Here is a 23,475-nt window from a genome sequence, read left to right on the forward strand (position 1 = left end):
ATGCTCTAATTTTTAGTTGGCTGATCATGCTTCAAAAAATGACTTGCTAATTAAATTACACTGCAAAACGTTTTACTTACTGCTTTAAAAGATTTGTAGGATCTATAAGGATAAGCAATAAATGCATCGGGATTGAGAATGCTCTCAGCATAAAAGCGATGACTTCGGGCATGGCTGCAATCAAAGAAGGAAAACACTTCTGTGAAAACAATTTCCAAGTAACTGATAGTATGAACCATTTCTTAGAAAAAGTAATTTTAAATGATAGTTTTTTGACTTGGGTCTAGGTCACCAGACCTTGTGTGTAGGCTTGGATATTGCACATTTATCAATATTACATATCATTTTCTTGTATGAAAGAATTCTTCGTGTGACTCTAAAGGGACATTCAATCAGGATAAATAAACAAATGCAAATGTAGGTGACTGTGCTGTGACACTAATATCCCCAGCACTTCCCAGATCTCTGATGTAAGCACTTAGAGCTTTGAGTATCACTGTGCACATAGCATCTCCGCCTTAGACCAATTAATTCTCCGTCTCCCTGTTTCTGCAGGAGTGACTGAACTCCCTCCTATTCAGTCATAGAACAGCCAGCAAGGTTAACCAGTGCACACCTTCAGCTGAGCTTCCAGGTGAGACAGGTGGGAGGTATTGTAAAGAATGCTACAGACAAATTAGTTTTGCCATTGTCAGGCATAACATTACTGCTACTAATAGGATTATTGCAATAATACATAAAAGTTCTAAGTACATTTGTGCATTCTCAAGTTATCATAGCATTCCAGTCACTTATACTCTCTTTTCCTTACATAAAAATGTTTTTACTCTTTGACATGGACTATTCTTCCAATGACCTACCCAGCTTGGCTGACTTTTGAGAAACCAGATTTTGGTTTTAGTGTATGTGGTAAATCACTTATCTATAATTGTGGCCTCCAAGAATCACTCCTTCCTAGGTCCTCACCCCTTTGCAATATCATGTTACTCTTCTTCCCTCCAGGAGATGGAGTTGTTTTGGTTTTATTTTTTCCCTTCTGGGTTGGGGTTACAGGCTAGTCTTGTGACTTCTTTGACCAATAGGAACTGACACTGTGTGAGTCAGTGGAGGAACTGACACAGTGCAAGTTCCAGAGCCTTGGTCTTCAGAGACCTTCCAGCATCTACTCTTGCTCTCTTGGAACCCAGCCTCCATATTAAGAAATCCAGGTTAACTGGCTGGGGAGAGAAGCTCTGAAGGATAACAGACCACTTAGAGAGGATACTTAGCTAGTACCAAGACCCCAGACATGGAAGGCCATCTTGGACCTTCCCACTCAGCTTAGCCCAGCCCAGCTCCCAGCTGGATGCAATCACATGCATTCTTCCAATGGACACATCACAAAGCAGAATCTCGGCAGAACTCTGCCTGCATCTTGAGGCTTAGAATCATGGGCAATAAAACCATTATTCTCTTAAGCCACTATGGTTCATCATGCAATAGATAACTGAGACAGCATAATTTCAGAAATGCAGCATAGCAGATATAAAGAATTGGCATCATTTTTTTAAAAGGAGGACTTCTCTTACATCAGGTTTCTTTACATACAGATTTATATTCATAATTAATTATGATTTAGACAAAATGGTTCATTAGAATATTGGGAGCTATGAATTTTAAAAGTAAATGGTTTCTTAGTAATAAATATAGTGTAACAGAGAATATCTTGAAGCTTAAAAGTCATCTAAAACTTAACGTGAATGATAAATGTGCTTTTAATCCAATAAAGTTGTAGGAATTATATCTCAAAATGATAGCTTATGATAAATGTATGCTTTATTTGAATTCATTCTTTTACCGAATTTCAAGTGCTCAGTATATAACACTTAATATGGTTATGTAAAGGAGTCTTATGATCTATATTTTATCCTAATAGAACTAATTTTAAATCATAATATGGCAAATAATGAGAGAGATAAGTTTTATAATAGGCCTTTTCTGAATGAATTTCGCTTACCTGCACCAGGTTAAATTGGCTTTAATTCTCATTTTGAGTATCCGTAGTTTCACCAGTTTTTTTTTTTTTAAGTAGTCATTGCAAACAGATATTTCTAATTACATTTACTCTTTCAGGACAGCTATTAAAACTTTGTAACTTATCTCTAGTGAAGAGGAAATTCAAGTTACTCTCAAGGTCACGATCTGTGTATCTTTCCTCTACAACAGCCAAATGGAAGATAAAATAATTACATCATCTAGCTATTCTGACCACATGGGATCAGGTGATGGGATATTTAGAATCACCCAGATATTTATTATGTCATCATATGTTATATTACTGTGCATTATTATATATTAATGTATGATATATTTCATTATTTACATGATGATGATGTGTAGAGATAGGAATGGAACTCCCAAATAATAACTTTTTGGTGTCTTATAACTAAGTGCCTTATAGATATTATTATTATTATTAGAAACCACTTTAAAAGGTTAAATATTATTTGTTTAATTTGTGATTAATTTAATTTGTGACTCAGAGTGATTCTGTTAAAAAGCAAGTCAAACCATGTCCCTCTCTCCTCAAAATCCTCCCATGGCTCCCCTCTCACTTGAGTAAAAGCTGAAGTCTTTACTACAGTCCATAAGGTGCTGTATTATCTCCCTCTGCCCTGTTCCTTCTCTAACTTAATGTCCTACTACTTTCCTGTCTTTCACTTCATTTCAGCCCCAATAGGCTCCTCACTGCCATGAACTTCACAGGCTCCTGCCCCAGGCCCTTTGCATTTGCTATTCCCACCCCTCAGCCTGGAATGCCTAACTGGCTAACTCCTTCAGGTCATCTTTTCAGTAAGGACTTCCTGGCCACCCTATCAAAATCTCCTTCCCCTTCGTCACCCCCACTGTCACCAACGCATCATATTCCCATTACATGCTTTGTTTTGTCTCTTAGCACTTATTCTATTTTTGTTTTTCTAGCAAATTAGAATATTAGCTCCATCAGGGAGGGACTTCTGTCTTTTGTATGCATTCCTACATCTGCTATTCTTAGAATAATGCTTGGCACATAGTAAGCACTCATTACATATTTGTTGGATGAATACAGCCTCCTTGTTCCTACTGAGTGAGCACAACATGCTAGACATTCTGTTAGACCCTGGGGTTGCAGAGGTAACTAAGACGTGGACCCTGACCTCGCAGATCTCTCAACTGCTGGGAACTTCATACATGCAACTGTGTTTTGGGCTAAAACATATTTTTATATTATATTATATACAAAAGGACATGGATTCTATCCAAGCAGGGAGCTCACTGAATTTATAACAGCAGTCCTCATATTTTAGAAAGCATTTAGCTTCCTTGTAAATACTGAGATCAAATTTAAATAAAGGTGTAATTAAATCTTCACATCCTGGCATGTGCTTCCCTCCATTTGTGTAAAAGTCAGGTGGCCACAAGCATTAATAGTTCCAACACCTGAAATTTAAAAAAGCAGGATAAACGCTTCTAAAATTCTCCTCCATGCTTCAGTGTAGTTTCAGTTTGTGTTAAAAACTTACCAAGCTCGAAGAGGAAGCGAACTTCATTTGTATGAATAACATCAACAGAGTTGGCATCTGAGGGGTCCAGCCTGACTTCATTTGGAGTGTTGTGGAAACCTGGCCCAGTTGGGTCTAACCCTAGGAAAAAGCATAATGTGTATTAAACTAAGACATACAAAAGTACAATGATAGTACATGGATAGTGTTGTTATTTTGGAAGGATAGATGGTGAATGCAAGGTATTCTTTCTTATACGATTTATGTAGGTCAAACACCACTCAGCTTGAGGGACAGATACATAAACTGTAGGGTCTGTTTACATTTATAAATGCAGGGTCTGTATATACTGCAATGTCAGATTCCTACACACGAGTGAGGCTGTGTCTAGACAATGCCAAAGTAGCTAACGGAGTCAGAAAGGTCAAGGTGGCTATTCTAGGATCTGTACATGGAACATCATACATATAACTAAGGTTACGGATTGTAGACCATCTTAAAAGCAACACTTATATGTAAAAATATAAAAATAAAAGATGAGAGCTCTTCAAGATGTAAAGATGGATCTCAAAGCAACACAGTTAAAATAATAGAATCATAGTCCTCAGCTAAGGCTCACTTAGTTCCATTCATTATATGACAAACAAAAGCCTGAAGGCCAGGGAAGTGAAGGGACTTGACAAGGCCATCATATGTTAGGTGCAAAATGGACCAGGAGCCTGGTGGCCAGACTCTCAACCCATTGTCTGCTGTTCAAATGTCTACTAAAACAAAGGTAAGATATCTAGGGTCTTTAAAATGTTATGATCATTCACATAACTCCTCATTTACACATTTGACAGTTATTTATCAAGCACTTACTATGTGCCAGGAACAGGGTTCAGCACCTGGGTACAAGGAGTAAGGTCTAGCCTTGTCCTCAAGGAGCTTTCTGTTTGGTGGGGAAGGCACTACAATGCAGTGTGCTCAATGCTGAGACAGGTGAGCACAGGTGCTATGCAAATACAGAGAAGCAACATGTAACCCAATTTTGGGAAACTAGGACATGCATCTGCTGGAGATGAGAAATACAAGCAGAGATGTGAGGGAATAGAAGGCCAGCCAGGGTGAAGATGGGGTCAGCAGCATCCTGGGAAGAGGATAGAGAATATACGTGACCATCAGGCGAGAGGGTTAACCACATTTGGGAAACTGTAACTAGCTTTCAAGGGCTGCTGCACAGAGTTTTAGAATTTGGTGAAAGATGAAGATAGCATTTTAAGCAGGAGCCAGATGCAACCTGAGCCACGATGAGTTTGGACATGACCTGGTTGTCGATGGGCAGCTCTTACAAGTTTGCAGAAGGGGAGATTTACAGTCAGATTTGTATTTTAGCAAAGTCTCTTTGCTGTTAAGTGGAGACTGGGCCCCAGAGTGGAGAGGACTCAGAGCTGAGCTGCAGCTGACCTTTGGGAAAATGCGGCATGAGTGAGAAATGAAAGTGCCACAGTTGTGGGGTGTGTATTACCTCAGCACAACAGCCTGTCATACGATTCAGGCTTTGTTTCTATTTTTCTGGTTAATATAAGCATGGAGAGAGAAATGACAGAATGAGAAGAGGAGAGGAGAGAAGAGGGGGCCTAGGATAGAACCTTGAAGAATACCAACGAGTAAGGGAAGGCGAAAGAAAAGGCACCTGCCAGGGCGCCTGGAAAGAAGCTGTCAGACAAGAACAAAGGCAACCAAGAAGATGGGGAACCACAGGAGCCAAGAGGAGAGGGTGTTCCAACAGCACAGAGGGGCCAGCGGGTCAAATTCTGCAGAGGGGCCAAGGAGATCAAGATGGGAAAGGTCTGAGAGAGTCCCACTAAAAAGTCAGAGTGCAGGGAAGGGATACAATTAAGTATCATCCTCAAAACCCTAATTCATAGGGTTCACTCTGCAACTTGTTTTAGACTTAACAGTGTATCCAGGGGCAATATTCAAAATGTTCACAACTGCAATGGCATGGGCCTTAAACAAACCAGTTCAGCACTGCCAGCTACACTGGGTGAGCAGGACCATCATCAGGGCTCTATCTCATTCTGTGTTATTAGTTGGTATGGAACTGCAAAGCATGGAATGCGTCATAGTTCAGTCAACTGTCCCCGACAGGTGGATGATCACAGCTTCCATTACTTTGCCACCACAGATAATGCTGCGGTGAACACACTTGAATGTGGATTTACACACTCACACTTTGGAAGCGTTTCAGGTTTTGGTTTGGGAGAGTCACATTTTCTCCTGTCTTACATTGCTTCTGCGACTTCCTTTGGCATTCAGATACTTGACATTTTGTGCATAAACAAATATGTAAACAAACCCAAGGCCCATCTGCAGGGCTGACTTACCAGTTATCCTTCCAAGGCCTGGTGTCCTCGACGCAGCTTCCCCAGCCAGATGAGCTCCCAAGCTGTGGCCGATCAAGTGCACTTTAGAAGGGGAATATCCGAATTTTTTCTGATAGGATTTTTTCAAAGGAAAACAGAACAACTATTTTTAAAAGAGCAGGTAGAATGGTTGAAATAGGCTTAAAATGAAAAAGGAGCTGACATGTTTCTCCCCCTCACACCCAGGATGGGGACTGGTAAAGTGACAAAGTGACCCCATGTTCAACTACATCCTTATCCAGCTGAAGCAGAGAGCATCAGGTGGGCTGGAGGAATGCCTTCTGTCAGAGCTCTTCTCCCTGTGCTAAGGCGCCTCAGAGTCCTCGGGAACAGGAAGGAGAACAGCCCAGTCACCATGGCTGTGGCTTCCAGCCTGTGCCCATCCCTCCTGAGACCCAACCCATCCAGCACGCCCCCAACACAGGTCAAAGGCAGCTCACGCCCACGCTATTATCCACCTTGCCTGTGTCTGCCTTCTCCACTTTAAGGCAACTCTAGCAAATGTCTGGGATGACTCTGGCCTTCAGAAAAAGTTTTTAAGAATATTCACAATGAGACTATGTGGCCTGAGAGTTTACACACACACACACACACACACACACACACACACACAATCAACTTAATGGGGAACAAACATTTTTAGTTTCAGCCAAGTTTCAGGCTCTCTTCATAATAGTGAAAATCACGCAGTTGCCTTCACTTGGATAAATCTGTCATTTGATCAAATCTTCTATTTATTTTTTCACCAGTAATGACAGTATTATGTGCTGCATTATGAAGAGTATTTTTACATGTGAATGGCTGCCCCAATGGCTCCTGTCGTTAGGGGGCCCCGTCCCCCACTGCTGCCACCATCTAAAATCTCTGCTTGCTTTCTTATCTTCCCCTACAGACTGTGTCTGATATTGGTTCTCACCCTCCTCCCCTTCAGCTTTCTCCTCCTCCTTCCCCATCTACCTGTAACCCTGTTCCAGGCACCTGCTTACCCTAGGGCCAATCCTGGTATCCTGTGATAAAATGACAGAAGAGGGGGCAGGGAAGAGACTCCTACCTGTTCCTTAGCTGCTCCTTCTGCAGGTCTGGCTCCTGAATTACTCTCGGGGGCTCCAGGCTCCCTCACCCTAGACCTTCTCCTGCTTTTCACTTGGGCTTCCAAGGGGGCGAACAATTCACTGAACATTAAAGTCAGCCAACACTTTCCTCTTCAGTTCAGCAAAATCTCCTCCCAGCTTCCTACAAGCCACTCCTATTTATTTCCTGGACCTTTAAGAGCCTGCAGTTCAGGCCCCAAGATCAAGGAAGAAATTCTCAAAAGCTTAGGACTGGTTTTTCTCTGAAGAGGCAATGAATCTGATTTTATCCTTTGTGGACAAAGACTCACTCTGAGCTCCTCCTTGTACTGTAGTGTCCCTGACAGAGTGGGAAGGGCAGGCAGAAGAGTGGGGGGCAGACAGAGAAGCGGGTGCAGACAGAGAAGTGGGGGCAGATAGAGAAGCGGGTGCAGATAGAGAAGCGGGTGCAGATAGAGAAGTGGGGGCAGAAGAAGGTGAGTATTTGGCTCCCTGACTCTTCTCCAGGCTGTTTCCTAACTGGGCTCAGTGTTCTACGCCACCTTCCCTGACCCACCATCTAAGTGAGGTCTGGTCCTGTCACTCCCTCTCCCGTTGCCTTGGAATTCTTCACAGTACTGTTTCCACACCTGGCCAGAGCAGAAACACTGTCTCACTCACCATGTACCTTCAGTGCCTAGAACAGAGCCGAGACCACAGCAAGTGCAGAGTGAAATAGTTGTTGGATGGAAGGAGTGAACTCTCCTTAAGAATCTGAAAGCATCATAAATCTTTAGATTTTACTTCACTGCATTTCACGGTGTGAAATTACTTTCTATTACGGTAGAGCATTTGGAGATTTATAAATGTCTCAAAGTATATCCCTCATAAATAGCAAAGTCTATTTTATTCTTTTAGAAAACGTGTAGGTTAAAGGGTCATGCCTGGACTGGCCCATGGACCTAATTCACTGCCATAGAACCCAGTTTCTGTTGGAAAATGCATTTCACATTCTACACAAATAGCATCCATAAGGCAGAAACAGTTTCTTCTCTATCATTAAGGATAGGTTTACAATGTGATGAAAAGGAATGGAGGTGGTCCTACACACTGACCATGGCAGTAACCTTGCGGGGTGGGGAAGGATTTGGTGAGGAGCCTGTGAAGGGACACTGCCACCAAGTGGCACTTTGTAGAACCACAGGCACTTCTTTCACAGGAAGTAACTTCCCTTTTTGGCTATCATACACCAATGCTTATTATTTCACGTGTTCAGTATATGTGTAAACTAATAAAAAAGAACACAGAATTACCCCCAAATTCTTGGTGTTATGATACAAAGTCAGTTAAATATAATTTTAAAAAATCAACAGTTCTTACCACAAGAACATCAATACAATAAGCCATCTCAGCACCAACAGCGTGGAGATTGCTTATAGTGTGGATGTATTTCAGCAAACAATCCAGTGTAAATTAATGCAGTTCACATCTTCTACTTTTAGGAACACCTAAAAAGATTTATTAAAGTATTAAAAAGAATTAAAGAAAATCAAGGTGCCTGAACAACTGACTTCACAATAAGAAATAACATTTGCAGGTATTGAGAACCTACTACATGCTAGGCCCTGTCCTAACTCTTTTACATATATCAACTTAATACTCATTTAAAGAGAAGGAAACCTAGGCACAGATAGGTTAACTAACTTGCCTATGACCACAGAGCTAGTAAATAGAACCATAATATGATTTCAGACAGCCTGACTCTACCACACTATATGGCTTATAAATAATTAATTGCTTACTACGTTAGCAGTCTATTAACCCTGGTATAAAAGAGAGGAAAATTAATTTCATGGAGTGAACTTGGAAATGTTTTCCTTAAAATAAATGAGAAATTTATCATACCACTCAATCTTTTGTCAAAGATGAGAATTTACCAAAGAATAATTATAAAAATCTTCCATCATAATCTGTGTGATTCATAATAAGTGAAAATAAATGGGAAATGGGTAATTCATTTGAGGCCTTGGGACACGGACAATGTGAATAACTGAATGGAGAATTTCCATGAATACATTAGTACCTTGCAAAGTACATTCACATTAAACATAAAGCTTTCATACTAGTGTAAAGAAGCATTTATTCACATCATACATTGCACATGTCTTGCTGCCATTGCCATCTGATTTCCATCCAGGTATGTTGATATGGGTGATCTTGTCTGTTCCGAAGTGTGAGGCTTGGATAGTTAAATAACTAGCTGCACTAATTTCCTGTTTCAGGTGAAAAGAAATTAAGGTAAAATAATTGAAAATTATTTACTATTTAGTAAAATTATTCTAAATTTGCTCAAAAGTCTTCCTCTAAATTTGATTTTAACAGCCTTCTTTAATACATTTTTATCAAAGAAATAGTTACTGCTACATATTGCAAAAGTACCAAGAAACTATTAATGCATTACAAAGTGCAATATACAAATTTAATCATAAAGGAAATAAACATGTTTGGTTTTGAGGCAATATTCATAAGACAATGTTGGGTCAGTTTCAATCAGAATTTCAGTAAGCCTTACTTTTGTATAGTATTTTTCAGTTGTCAATATAATTCATGAGAATTATCTTATTGGAGACTTAGAAGCATGCTCCAAAGGTGGCAAAATAGATTGTCCACCACACTTTATGAATGAGGAATAGAGGTTCGACTTTCACCACATGAAATACAACAGCATATTAAAGATAATTTTATGGGATTATGTTAAATATTGTTTTGTATTTCTTGTACTTTGTTGGATGGTTTTTATAACCAAACTCTCAAAGTCTTATAGAATGCTAGGAATTTAAGTGATTTTGTTATTAAAAGAAAAATTAAAAGTCACAAGTATAGGGCTTCCCTGGGGGCGCAGTGGTTGAGAGTCTGTCTGCTGATGCAGGGGACACGGGTTCGTGTCCCGGTCCGGGAAGATCCCACATGCCGCGGAGTGGCTGGGCCCGTGAGCCATGGCCGCTGAGCCTGCGCATCCGGAGCCTGTGCTCCGTAACGGGAGAGGCCACAACAGTGAGAGGCCCACGTACCGCAAAAAAAAAAAGTAAATTCTTGTCTATGGTCCAAATTTTTATAATTATAACTTTCAACAACTTATGGAGAAGGAAGCAATTCTACAAGTTCATTCATTCCATTCTCCTTTTTTTCTAGTACATGTAGGCACTTAAAAAAATCAGCTTCAGGCCTGGTTCCCATTCTCTGAAATCCAAGGATCACCATTACGTATTGTTCTCACTGAGATAGTAAAACTGGTATGTGTATCCCAATATAACAAATATATGTATTCCCACAACAAATAATGCCAAGAATTCAACTTTGGTACTGATGACTATTTACCTCTAATCAGGTTAAATATTGGATTATTTCATTAACTAGTTCAATTTTATTTATTTATGATCGTATATTTCCAAAATGTCTAGTTGCCACTTTAATGAATTTAAATTTTCTGAGAAAAAGATGACTTAGGGGCAACTTGAAGACAATTGGGTTTTGTCTTTTCACTAGAGAGTCAGTATTTGGGCTGCTATAGACAGAATGACACGCTACTACTTGAGGTTTATTGAATACATACCCTTAAGCTCCTTACATGATAAATCACAGGACACATTTTAACCAAAGCATTTATTTCCCTCTGGTGGATTTTATATTTAAATTGTACGTGACAGTACATGATACAGAAAACACAACCTAATCTGACATCTGAAGAGAGCTGTATGAGAAAGTACTCTGGACACAGAGAGCTAATAGAAATAAAGGGTGTTGGTCTCTGCTTCTCATACCACCACTAGCTAGCTAACCTAGGATGATACACTCTGAATGTGACTCCCTTGTCTATAAAATGAGGAAGTTGAACTTTGTAATATAATGTCCTTTGTGGTTCTAAAACAGTCTATGCATTGAATTTTAAGAGTCATATTCACAGATATTTGTGTAAGTTCTTCTCCTGAGGGGAGGAGGGACCTCTCTCACAATAATTCTGGTGCTGTAACCATAAAACCACCCTAAAGTGATTATTTCTTACCATCTATACTGACTCGGTGTTTACCACAGCCAGGTGCTGACTCTTGGCACCATCCAGAAAGGAACTCTTCTCTTGAGCAGGATATCATGAAGTAATTTTAAGAATGGAGCATGACTGGAATTGCAACTAAAAAAAAACAAAACAAAACAACAAAGAACCAGTGTGCTTTGGTGAGTAAAGGGATTGATTTAGGTCCAGTCAAATCTGAGACCTTGCAGCGGCAAAGGGAAATGAATACCACTGTTGTTTCAAAGAAACCCACCAACTGAGATCAGCTCCCCCACCCCGCCCCAACCCCTCACTGTGGAAGGGAAGAACAAGGAAGCAATAATAAGGAGCTGCTTCACCTTAAACATGAAGCCCCACCCTTGGGCTGGGAGACTCTGCAGAAAGGAATAGGACCAGCTGACAGAAGTTGAAGAGTTCAATTTAAGGAGCAATTTTCTAATAAGTAGAATGTCCCCAAATTAGAACTTATTGGTTGATTACTTCAATAATACATTTGATGGGACTTCCCTGGTGGTCCAGTGGCTGGGACTCCATGCTCCCAATGCAGAGGGCCCGAGTTCAATCCCTGGTCAGGGAACTAGATCCCACATGCCACAAATAGGAGTTCGCATGCCACAACTAAAGATCCCCCATGCTGCCCACATGCCGCAATGAAGATCCCGCATGCCGCAACTAAGACGCAGCCAAATAAATAAATTATTATTATTATTCTTTTTGTGGTACGCGGGCCTCTCACTGTTGTGGCCTCTCCCGTTGCGGAGCACAGGCTCCGGAAGTGCAGGCTCAGCGGCCATGGCTCACGGGCCCAGCCACTCCACGGCATGCGGGATCCTCCCGGACCGGGGCATGAACCCGTGTCCCCTGCATCGGCAGGCGGACTCTCAACCACTGTGCCACCAGGGAAGCCCAATAAGTAAATATTTAAAAAAAAAAAAACATTTGAGAACGTCGTTACAGGGAAAACACTTATTATAAACAGGATATTAGGGATTTAAATATTGAATCTGCCCTCAAGGAGACTACAGTCTAGTAGAAGTCATACATCATATACATAAAGAGCTCTAAAACCAGACAGAAGGTAAGATTTATGAATTGAGTAGAAAGGTAATAAATCCAATATCAGTGGCACTGTTCAAGGAGAGCCTGCATGACTATGTGGGGTGACGTAAGAGAGATTTACACATCTGGTAGAAAGTTAACTATTATACATGACCTTCAAGGTCCTTTCCAACAAATGCTTTGTGGTTTTATTAAAACTATCACTATAGTAAGGATTTTTTAAAAAACAGGATTGTCTGATTTTCTGTTCCACTCACAGCTAGCTAGATATTTTTTTCTTGCAGAAATGTAAGAAATCATTTTCCAACACAAGCTCTTAAAACAAACATTCTTTTTTTTCAATAAACTTATTAATTTATTAATTTTTTGGCTGCGTTGGGTCTTCGTTGCAGTGTGCGGGCTTTCTCTAGCTGTGGCAAGCGCGGGCTTGCAGAGCACGGGCTCTAGGCGCACGGGCTTTAGTAGTTGCAGCACGCCGGCTTAGTAGCTGTGGCTCACGGGCTCTAGAGCACAGGCTCAGTAGTTGTGGCACACAGGCTTAGTTGCTCTGCGGCATATGGGATCTTCCCTGACCAGGGATCGAACCCCTGTCTCCTGCATTGGCAGGTGGATTCTTAACCACTGCACCACAGGGAAGTCCCAACACAAACATTCTTAATTTACTTAAAACATGTTACTGAGAATTCAACCAGTTTTAAAGAGCCAATACAGCACGTTTAAAACTATTCCTAAAAAGGCAGGTGCCAACATTCTTTCCAGTATAATCATGATGGATTTTTTAAAGTAAAACTTAATTATTTTATATAACACAAACCAGAAAAATGGGACTAATATAATAAACTTACATACATCTATAATTTCCATTTGCTCTTCATCCTATTCTGGTTTTAAAATTAATTGTTCAGAATCTTATTTCACAGTCACTCAACTTTTATTGACTCCAATATTGACAGTCTTGGTACAAGTTATAAAGCCTTATGAGGCGTGATATATAATTAAACTACTGCGTCTCTTAACTTATATTAATGGGTGCATGTCAGAGAACACCAATTCTCTCTGAGAAGAATGTAAACTCACATTAATTTATTGAGGAAAAGCCTACCAGGGCCATTACCCGCTTGGCCTGTGCCTTATCTAGTGAAGCGCTGGCAGTTGCAGGCCGTGGTTGGGAGCCCTGCAGCTCAGTCTACAATCTTCCTTAATGTAACTTCTGTTAACAGTAAATTCATATTTAACTAGCCTGCTAGGTACATTTTTCAAAATGTAAAGCCACTGGATTAGATTAAAATACAGCAGAAAAAAAAAAAAGCATTAGTATAAACATCTTTTCATGGAACTACTCACTAGCTATTTTGATTAGCATTTTAAATAATCCCCAAATTTCTCCAAAAGTCTTCACCAATGCCTAAGCTCATCCATTTTATGTGGGCTTTCAAAGATTACTTTTATTTCTAAATTATTGTGGTAGGGGAGCCTGTCACTGTTGTTCTTAAATACTCATACATAAATTCAGTTGGATGGTAATGGGTATGGTCCAACCATTTTTAGAACACTGAGTTACAGATAAATAAGTAGCAGGATCTGGTCCGTTGTTTATGGGTCAAGACACTTACTCTGTTCTTACACCTAAGGGCGATAAGGCCCTAGCAAATGATTTAGCCACCCAAACTGACAAGAGGCTGCTATGTAAACTGGAAAGCAAATTTATTAATGTGTAAGGGAAAAATTCACTTCTAAGGAGAAAAGATACTCTGGTGCCTGATAATTATGGTCTCTCCCCTAGGCCAGATCAATAATGTTCCTGTTACTTGGTGAGCATAGCATCTGATCAAGGATAGCTAGTTGAATGATAGTTATGGCCACTGTTATCCATCTAAGAAAAGACTGATGCATCTATCTCCACAGTAACAATATCCTTGAGGCCACTGGTTAGGTACATTTCCCCCCTAGACAGTGCTGCAGACTCTCTGATAAACTCTTCTTCCCGAATCTGTTTGTAGACACCATACAGGTCATTCCCTTTAATACAATCTTTCATCAAAGGATGACTGCGCATCACATAGAGGCTTAGGTCAAGTTAGGGGTTACTCATTCAAATGCTTACAAGGGCCAGCCAGTCATGGAAATAAGTGAAGCAGATGAGACGTGAGAGAAATCAAGTGTCAGAAAAACAACCAAATTTACTTTATATTTTCTGAATGTAGTATTAATATAAACAGGTATGTACGGTTACTTTTAGAGACACATGAAACTTTAAAATAAAAAATAACATTGAAAAAATAGAAATATTTCATTGTTTTCTTTCATAATTTATTACTTCTTGACTTATCATTGAACCTAACATATCACCCATCAGACCATGTAAACCTAAACCACAAATCCTTTAACTGGGTGCAATAATCTGATTTACTCAATTTCATATGCAAAAATGGAATTTACAAACACCAGTGCTACTTAACATGTATAGACTCTCTTTACATGAGGGTTACTGTTGGACAAGTGTTCAGTTATGACATTCCAACATCACTGTATTTAATTTTCAGTTACTTATTGTTTTGCAGTTCTACAGCTTCAATTTGTAGCTTTTTTCATATTATAAATATCAAATTATAAAGGTAGGCTTTCTAATGTTTCAATGTTAGTTTACTTTCATAGAGTTTAAAATCAGAGAATCTTTTTGGAGTTTTACTTCAACTCTACAGCTTTGGTAATGTGGTTCAAGCCATGACTTTCATTTCAGGAAAATGATTTCAGTGTAGGGTAATGGGCCAGATTATTCCTTGCCAAATTATTCTCTTAAAGGTACAATTTCACTTCAAGTGAGCAAATTGAATCATACGTTTGTGTAGCTGTTTGTGAATGCCTTTGCAGAGAACTATTCAAAGTTGATAGGTTCTAACATCAACCCAAAAGGCCAAGACTTTGATACACTTTTTATTTTTAGATATTGAGTAAGGATTTTTTCTCTTGAATAACATAAAAGTGTCCAAAAATATCTTTCAACACTCAGCCACATAAATCCATATACTACAACAGGCCACTATAGCATACATCTAATTCATAAAAAGAAGGCCTGGAGTATCTGGATTTCATGTTATGGGATTTTACCCAGTTCACACTGTTAATTACTGCACATCCATGGTATATTACATTTTAAATTATTTAGAACAAAGCTATTCCTGGAAAATGATGTAATCAAGAGACCTAAATTCTATGTCTCTTGGAAAATGTTACCTTCTTGAGTTTAGGTTTTCACATTAACCCTGTCCATTTCAGGAGTTGAATCACACTAACTGATTTGGACCAAGTACATTATATTTTGTGAATTTTCTTATGGACAGAGAGAAGTCATTTGCTAAATGCCAATCAGAGCCTCTCATCTTCTGACACAAAAATTTTTGCCAATATCACCAATTTAATATAGCTATGTGATATCATTTATATCTGTGCTCTCATCACCTATTCTATTTTCATGTAACAGAAAATGCTACAACCAATTTGACCTTTTTAATGCAACTTATCTGTAAGTGCTAAGACATGACTTCAGTTTGCTGGCCAATAGTATTTCCAGTAAGACTTAAATTTACAAATGCTTCTCTCTGTGTAGAACACATAATTTCTGCTATATTCTTTTACAAAATCGTCCTCTATTAAAAAAGCTTTTGCTGCCTCAGTATTTTTTTGACTTAATACATAACCTCATTTACAGTAGCATCAGATATTTTATTCATATCCAAAAATAATTGTTTGCTGACATTTCAGTCCTATTTTCAGGTTAAGTTTTTCATTTCTCATCTTCTCCATATAGCAGTCCTGGATCTTATCATGGTTTACTTCCTGTAGTTTCATATGGTTTATTTCATATTTCACAACCATTTAAGTTGTGGTTCTTTCAATACAGACATCTTTTCTTTGCATATTACATATGGAATAATTTTCTTTACTTCATCAAAAAAACATGATCTCGTCCACTGTGCCTGAATCAAGCATCCTGTTCCCACATTCAGTGGAGACAGGGTATAGAATAACTATTCTCTGTTCCATGAGAAACAAGTGCAGGTGGCAACTAAAATTGGCTTCGGTGCTAGAGAGACAATAGGGAGTCATAGGAATTGTGGCTAATGAAAGAGCAAATGTTCCATCTTAAGGGAATAATTGCTGCTACTCCATATTAAAAAACGGTGGCTACTATTTTCATACAGAAATGCAAGTTTAGTATTGCCAAAATCAATTTTTTAAAAAGAGAAGCTGAAAATTATTGGCTCAATTAAACAACAACATAGCACTATAAGTCAACAGGCTGGACAGAATAGTTCAGCAAACTGAATTAGCCCCGTAGGCAATCAGTATGCAATCTCTGTATTCGATGTTAGATATTTTCATAGAATTTTACTTTTCTGAGACTACAATGACCACCATGATTGGAGTGCTATATATTCCCCAACACTTCAAACATTTGCAAAAACTTTTATAGATGTGAGTTTACAGTGTGAATCTCTTATTTTTGTTATCCCAGCAAGTTCTCCCTACTGGAGGGGATGTCCCTACTGGGTGGTTATACTGCACCCACCATCATAGAGAGGAAGTGATGTGCTGCAGGCTAGCTACAGTTCTGAGATTTGTGGATGGGCACATGACCCAAGCCAGCCCAGTCAGAATCCTTCCCAGATTTTTGTTTAGACAGTTGAGATATTTACTCTCTTTGGGGCTCACTTTACCTGAAAGTACAATGAAGTCTAGAATTATTTATGGTCGTTTTTGTCACCATATAGAAAGAGTCTACTTCAAGTTATGCCAACGTGGAGGAAGATATCAGAGCCATAAAAACTGGAAGAAAGAGCCAATTGGATAATATCATTTGAACTGCTGAATCCAGCCATTTCTGAAGCCAGAATTTTCCCTGGTCTTCCTGGTTACATAAGCCAATATATTCTCTTTTTGGCTTAGGCTGGTTTAAGGTGGGTTTCTACAACAAGCAAAGAGTCCTGACTCTGTATCTGACTAGCACAGACAACTTATATTACCAATTATGTCTGAGCTGTTTGACAAGCTATGTGGTCCATATACTCCTGAGTTTTCTTTATTGTAACTTACTACACTTAATCGTAATCTCTTATTTAACATCTACTTTACATGCTAGCTTTGGAAAACTTTTTCTGTAAAGGGCCAGACAGTAAATATTTTAAGACATTTTGGGCCAGACTGCCACAACTAACTCAACTCTGTATTTTAGTGTGAAATCAGCCATAGACAATACATAAACAAATGAGTGTGGCCGTGTTACAATAAAACTTTATTAACAGCACTGGAATTTGAATTTCATGTAATTTTCACATCATAAAATATTACTCTTCTTTTGATTCTTTTTCAACCACTTAAAAATCATTTTTAGTGTGTGAGCCATACTTGGCCTACAGGCTATAGATTGCTGACCTGGTAGTAGATTGTAATCTCCACAAGGGTGAGGAGTGGGTCTCACCCTCACTGTGTCCTCAGCACCAAGGGGCAGGGCTTGCCTATAGCAGTTTATCACTAATTATTGAAAGAATAGATGAATTCTTCTATTCATCAAGGAAAATCAAGATTAGTGAAAATTCAGTTTTCACAAAAAATAGTCACACCAAGTATTTTGGAAAATTAGTAGAAATTATTAAAGACTTAAGGAACCTGAGGAAGGTCATGCTTCTTCCTAGTTCTCTGGTATCTTCTTTGTCCCTCCCTAATCTCTTTACAACAATTGCTCCTGGATTGTCCCAGGAACCCCCAACTTTTTCTCCTTCTGTTATACAGATCAATTTTTTCCCTTTACAACTTCATCTCCAAACTTGTATATCAAAACCAATCAAGGTATTCAGATGAACAGAGGGATCTACCCCACAAGTCAGGTGACCAACCTCCCCAGTTCCATTAGCAACATTCTCAGTAGGTCACTGGTCTCAGGCAACATGCTTAAATGCTCATTTTTTTTGATACAGAAAATGGAGAGAGTATCACCTATTGATCCAACTCATATGTTTTCCTGAAAGTTTCACGTGAATTACTGAAGCTATAGTATATATTCATTTATATATATAGTGGAATATATACAAAAGCTTTTAAAATTCTTCAAAGAATTTAATACATTATTAATAAAAATTTTAGCAGTGTTCACAGTGATCAATGTGTATAAGGAATGTGATCCAGCATGCTTACATCAAATTTGTTTTTTTAAAAAGTAGTCATTTTAATGAAATTTCTCATCTTAAAATAAAAATAAACAAGTTCAAAGGCTTTCTCAGAAAAAATCAACTACAACCAGAATAGCTTTCATACTATATTTTTCTTAACTGATATTCTCATATTCAACTAATTTCAAACTGAAAATGAAAAATGATGACACCTAAGTTTTAACTGTGTAAAAATAAACAGAAGAACTCAACCAGTCTAAGATCATAAAATATGAAAATTTATCCTTTTAGGATGTTTTCCTCTATAGGAACATGGATATTTCTGAATATCTTTAAAAATAATATTTTATTTTTAAATATAATATATTTAAAATAATATTTTATTATTTTATTCTCATGGAATCTTCTTCTCTTTCATTAACCTGGAGGATAAACTTAGACTTTTAGTTAAAGTAAGTATAAAATGAATAAGACAGCAATGTGTTATCAATACATAACACAGCAGTATTATAAAATTTTTAAGTCTTTCATACAAAAATGAACAGGTCTCTTTTCCTCAAAATCATCTTTAATGCATTGCTCAGCTGCTGTTGCTAAGATTTTTTTTTTCTTTTTTTTGAAAAAGAATAATATGTCATATAACCTATGCGCTTCTCTTTTTCTGCCTTAATATCTGCTATTATATCCATGTAAAACTAAAAATCTACAGAGATATATCTTTGTTTTAAATAATCACACATAAAAGTGGTTATAATTTAAATTGTTTTAAATGTTTGCATTATGTTTAAAACTGAAAATTCTCACAAATGAAAAGCTTAGATTTATAGCTCATACCATCCATTTAATCTGCCCATTTTTGCATTCACATCCTTTTATTAAATACGCAAGTAAAATATGAAATACCTAACGCTGAGCAAAGGTGATTCCGTCATTTAAGAAACACAGGATGAAAACACCTGATTGCAGACTTTCCTGGTGGTGCAGCGGTTAAGAATCCGCCTGCCAATGCAGGGGACACGGGTTCGATCCCTGGTCTGGGAGGATCCCACATGCCGCGGAGCACCTAAACCCGTGGGCCACAACTACTGAGCCTGCGCTCTAGAGCCCGTAGCCCATGAGCCAGAACTACTGAAGCCCATGCGTCTAAAGCCCATGCTCTGCAAGAAGAGAAGCCACCGCGATGAGAAGCCCACGCACCGCAACGAAGACCCGACGCAGCCAAAAATAAATAAATAAATAAAATTTAAAAACCCCAAACATCTGATTGCTTTAACACTACACAGAATCGATAGCTCTCACTGGTTATCTCCCCCTGGCTCTACAAAATCAAGTGTAGACCTAAAATGGAATCTTTTCCCTGCTCTCGAATGTCATGTCATTTTCCACAGCTGACTATGAGGAGCCTTTTCCAAAGAAGATTTCACTCCCATTTGTTTTTAATTGAGGGGACGGTGTGGGGAGAAGGGCAGAGGGGAATGCAGGAAATTAAACCAAGTCTAGTCAATTCTTAAAAAAAGATAATGTGTTCTTGCCACCTGTCAGTTGCAACCTCCTAATTGGCAGGAACCAAGTTTGCACCGAGGTTGCGCACAAGCCTAACTACCCCATTACACTCCACACTTCCCCAATTTCCACAATATCTTACAGAGGAGTGCAACTCAAAGGTATGAAAAACAAAATAATTATCTTTGGCTCTCAGCCACCAACAACAAAATAGACTTTTTGTGACACAACCATAGTTGTATAGTAGTTACTTGCAACTGACAGATCACTAGATCAGATGGTTTCTGACTCAGAGTCTAAATGAATCAGTTTGTCTATGTTGATATTGGGCAGTCTGTGATTATTTGAACTGTCGTTTGCCTCCAGCATTTAGTCAAGTGGAATGGATGATGTAGATAACAAGGATTATCACTTTGAAGAAAATTGCCATTAAGGCTCACCGGGTTTCTTATCACTCCAGTATCAATTGTCCCATATTTAATTTTAAAAATCAAAGTCTGTCCAGTGAAGACAAGAAGATGGTGCCTCACTTGGCTTCAGCTGTCTCAAGTAAACTGAGAATTCACAGGACATTCATTAAGGCTGCTCCCTTACCTGTACCTCCCTTCACATTTTTTTTTTTTTAACAGATTGGTCTTGGCAAAAAACTATAGAGTTACCAGGGTTGTTTTCTGCCATGGGTGCTGAGGAATCCAACTTTCAAATACCCAGTACAGTGTGCAGATGGGCCAACAGCTCTGGAATGGCTAACTGGAAGATGTTTTCCCCCAAGGAACTAAATAATACCAGAACCATTAAAGTATTTCTCAGACTTAACTGAATATTCAATGTTCATTTGAATTTTGTTCATTGAATTTTGTTCAATGAACAAAATCCAGTGTTCATTTCAATGAGTATTTTTTAAAAATTGTGGTGAATTATAGATAATTAATGATAAAATCTATCATTTTAACCATTTTAAAGTACATAGTTCAATGGCATTAAGTACACTAACATTGTTTTGCAGCCATCACCACCATCCATTTCCAGAACTTCGTAACCCAGACTGAAACTCTGTACCCACTAAACATTAACTCCCCTGTAATGTGGAGCATCATTTCATACGCTTACTTTCCATCTGAATATCTTCTTTGGTGAGGTGTCTGTTAAGGTCTTTGGCTCATTTTTTAATTGGGTTGTTTGCTTTCTTGTTGAGTTTTAAGAGTTCTTTGTATGTTTCTTACTCCCACCCCTGCCTCTGCCTCAGGTAACCACTGTTTTGATTATTTTTCACTGTGGATTAGTTTTGCCTGGATTTGAACTCTATATAAATGAATTATACAGTATGTACTCATTTGAATCTGCCTTCTCACTTCAACTGTAGCCTTGCCTAAATTTCCCATAATCATAGTACTCATTGCCCTAAAATATCCCATATTGGGTATAAATGCTCTAACACAGTGAATAATAAATGAATATCAAAGTAAGTTCTCAGCACTTACAAATTGGCTTGATAAATGAGACCTTATGGACTCCCAGTTAAAATAGTTAATATGACCCAATGCATATTAAAACAGAGCCTTCAAGGATAAAAACTTACTATATAAAACCTAATTAATGAAGGGACGATCATTCTCATGACTTCTCCATTTAACAGCCCAATTTCACCTGTTCTTAAACCTGGAATAAAATAAAGGGCATCCCAAGGTGGATTACTACTTAACGCTGGCATCCTATCCATTAAGGCCTCATACTCAATACCCAATATTATTAAACTTACTGACCTCAGTCAACAACTATAAATATTTTGCTCGTATAGATCTGGCTAACATGTTCTGTTCAGTGCCTACTTCAGCAGACTCTCAGCTGCTGTTTGCCTTTACCTCCAAAGGGACATCATGCCTTTTCCAGGCTACCCGTGGGGTACCTGCAAAGTTTTGCTAAAGCACACAATCTTTGCAGACAAGGTCTTAACCATATCCCCCTTCCTCCAGGAGCACAAGTATGAGATTACATTGATGACATCATCCTCCAAGGAGATTCATTTCACACACTCACCTTTCTTTAATAAGAGACAAATTCTGAGATGTTGCTACAGAGGCCAAATGCAGGCCAGGATTCCAGGGCCACAGGTGGCTACTGCTGTAGGTGCAGAAACTTAAAAAAAAATCCTTCCATTCTATAAGGAACAAAACCCCTTAATTCCTTGTTTTAACAAGTCAGTGGTCCTTAGACTAGCCCCCTCATCACCTATTACCAGTTATACCTAGCCTCCAGCTAAACTAACCAGTCCCTTATCTGCCTTGATCCTATGGAGTGGGGGAGAGGCGATCAAAGGACAAATATACCATGCTTTAATATTTTTCAAAGTTTTTAGCATTCTTGCATGTGTAGTCATTCAGTCATTTGTTCATTCATTCACTTACATAATCATTCATTGATAGCTGACAGTGCTGGGTCCAGTGCTCGGCCCTGGAGTATGAACAGTGGATGAAGCACCACTTCTCTCTCTAGGAGCTCAGTTACCATTTGAAGGCTCTTCTCAAAAGAGGCAAAAATGAAAAGGAAAGATGCTAGTTGTTCTTCCTCAGTTTTTAGTTTTATCCAAGTTATAACTTAAAAAGTCAAATTCTTCTATACATTTCTGCTTCTATCTAGTCATGACAGAGTAACGGGCACTGGACTTGCTATCCCACTGAAAACAAGGAGAAAATGGGACAAAATATATGAGACAACTTTTTCAGGCACTGAGGACAGGCAGAGCAGAATCACAGCCTCTGAGACAGGAACCACAGGTAGGTGAGCCTGCGGCAATTTTGCTTCTGTTGCACAGAGAGGTAAGTCCCAAGTAGAGAGAGGTGAGATAGGTGGTTTTCCTGAGCTGAGAAGGCACAGACTCAAGTTCCAGGTAGCCAAAGCACCTATAACTTGTGGGGCGGGCTACCTAAGAGGAGGCTTCTACCCAACAGGGTGGGAGAAGAGGCCTGAGTGGGGGTTGCAGGGTAAGAAGTAGGGGTGGGGTTAAGACCTTCAGGAAAGCCATGCCTTAGTATACAGACCACACCCCAGAGTAAGGTCCCTGCCCTAAAACTAAGTTCATAATGAAAATAGAACCGCCCAAATAATAAAACCAAAACCAACAAGATCAAAAGAATTTCCTAGTAATCTAAATGACTGTTGGGATAAAATGAAACACTCTTTAATAGAAGATGTCATAATCAAAATTCATTACAATGTTATCCCACACAATATGCAGCATAAAATCTTAAACACTGAGGTGTATACATATAATAAAATACTTGGTACGCTGAATGACTGAACTGTTGTTATATGCAACACAGGTGAACCTAAAAGACATTGTCTGAGGCCAGAATCAAGTGAGTACACACTGTATAATTCAGTTATATAAAGTTCAAGTGCAGGCAAAACTAATCTACAGTAAAAAGTAAAATAAAATAATCAAAACAGTGTTTATCTGAGGCAGAGACAGGGGTGGGACTAAGAACTGACTGCAAGGAGACATGGGAAACTCTCAGGAATGATGAAATTGTTCTATCCCTTCCTTTGAGTGGTAGTTACAGGGGTGTTTACCTTTGTTAAAACTCATCAAACTGGGCTTCTCTGGTGGCGCAGTGGTTGAGAGTCCGCCTGCCGATGCAGGGGACGCGGGGTCGGGCCCCGGTCCGGGAAGATCCCACATGCCGCGGAGCGGCTGGG

At 38.9% G+C, this 23,475-nt stretch overlaps 1 protein-coding gene across 1 annotated transcript in view; it reads right to left on the reverse strand.

The window, feature by feature from the left end:
* The window catches only part of PNLIPRP3 (pancreatic lipase related protein 3), a 34,119-nt gene that overhangs the window by 7,583 nt on the left and 3,061 nt on the right, over positions 1-23,475 (reverse strand). The window contains 10 exon segments of the mRNA XM_007472254.1: positions 81-196; positions 2,686-2,689; positions 3,339-3,430; positions 3,433-3,459; positions 3,543-3,662; positions 5,891-5,999; positions 8,359-8,438; positions 8,441-8,486; positions 9,133-9,155; positions 9,158-9,251. Coding sequence (XP_007472316.1) covers positions 81-196; positions 2,686-2,689; positions 3,339-3,430; positions 3,433-3,459; positions 3,543-3,662; positions 5,891-5,999; positions 8,359-8,438; positions 8,441-8,486; positions 9,133-9,155; positions 9,158-9,251 — 711 coding nt within the window.

This window comes from Lipotes vexillifer, unplaced genomic scaffold (genome assembly GCF_000442215.2).
Source record: "Lipotes vexillifer unplaced genomic scaffold, Lipotes_vexillifer_v1.1 scaffold240, whole genome shotgun sequence".
In the NCBI taxonomy this organism is placed as follows: Eukaryota; Metazoa; Chordata; class Mammalia; order Artiodactyla; family Lipotidae; genus Lipotes; species Lipotes vexillifer.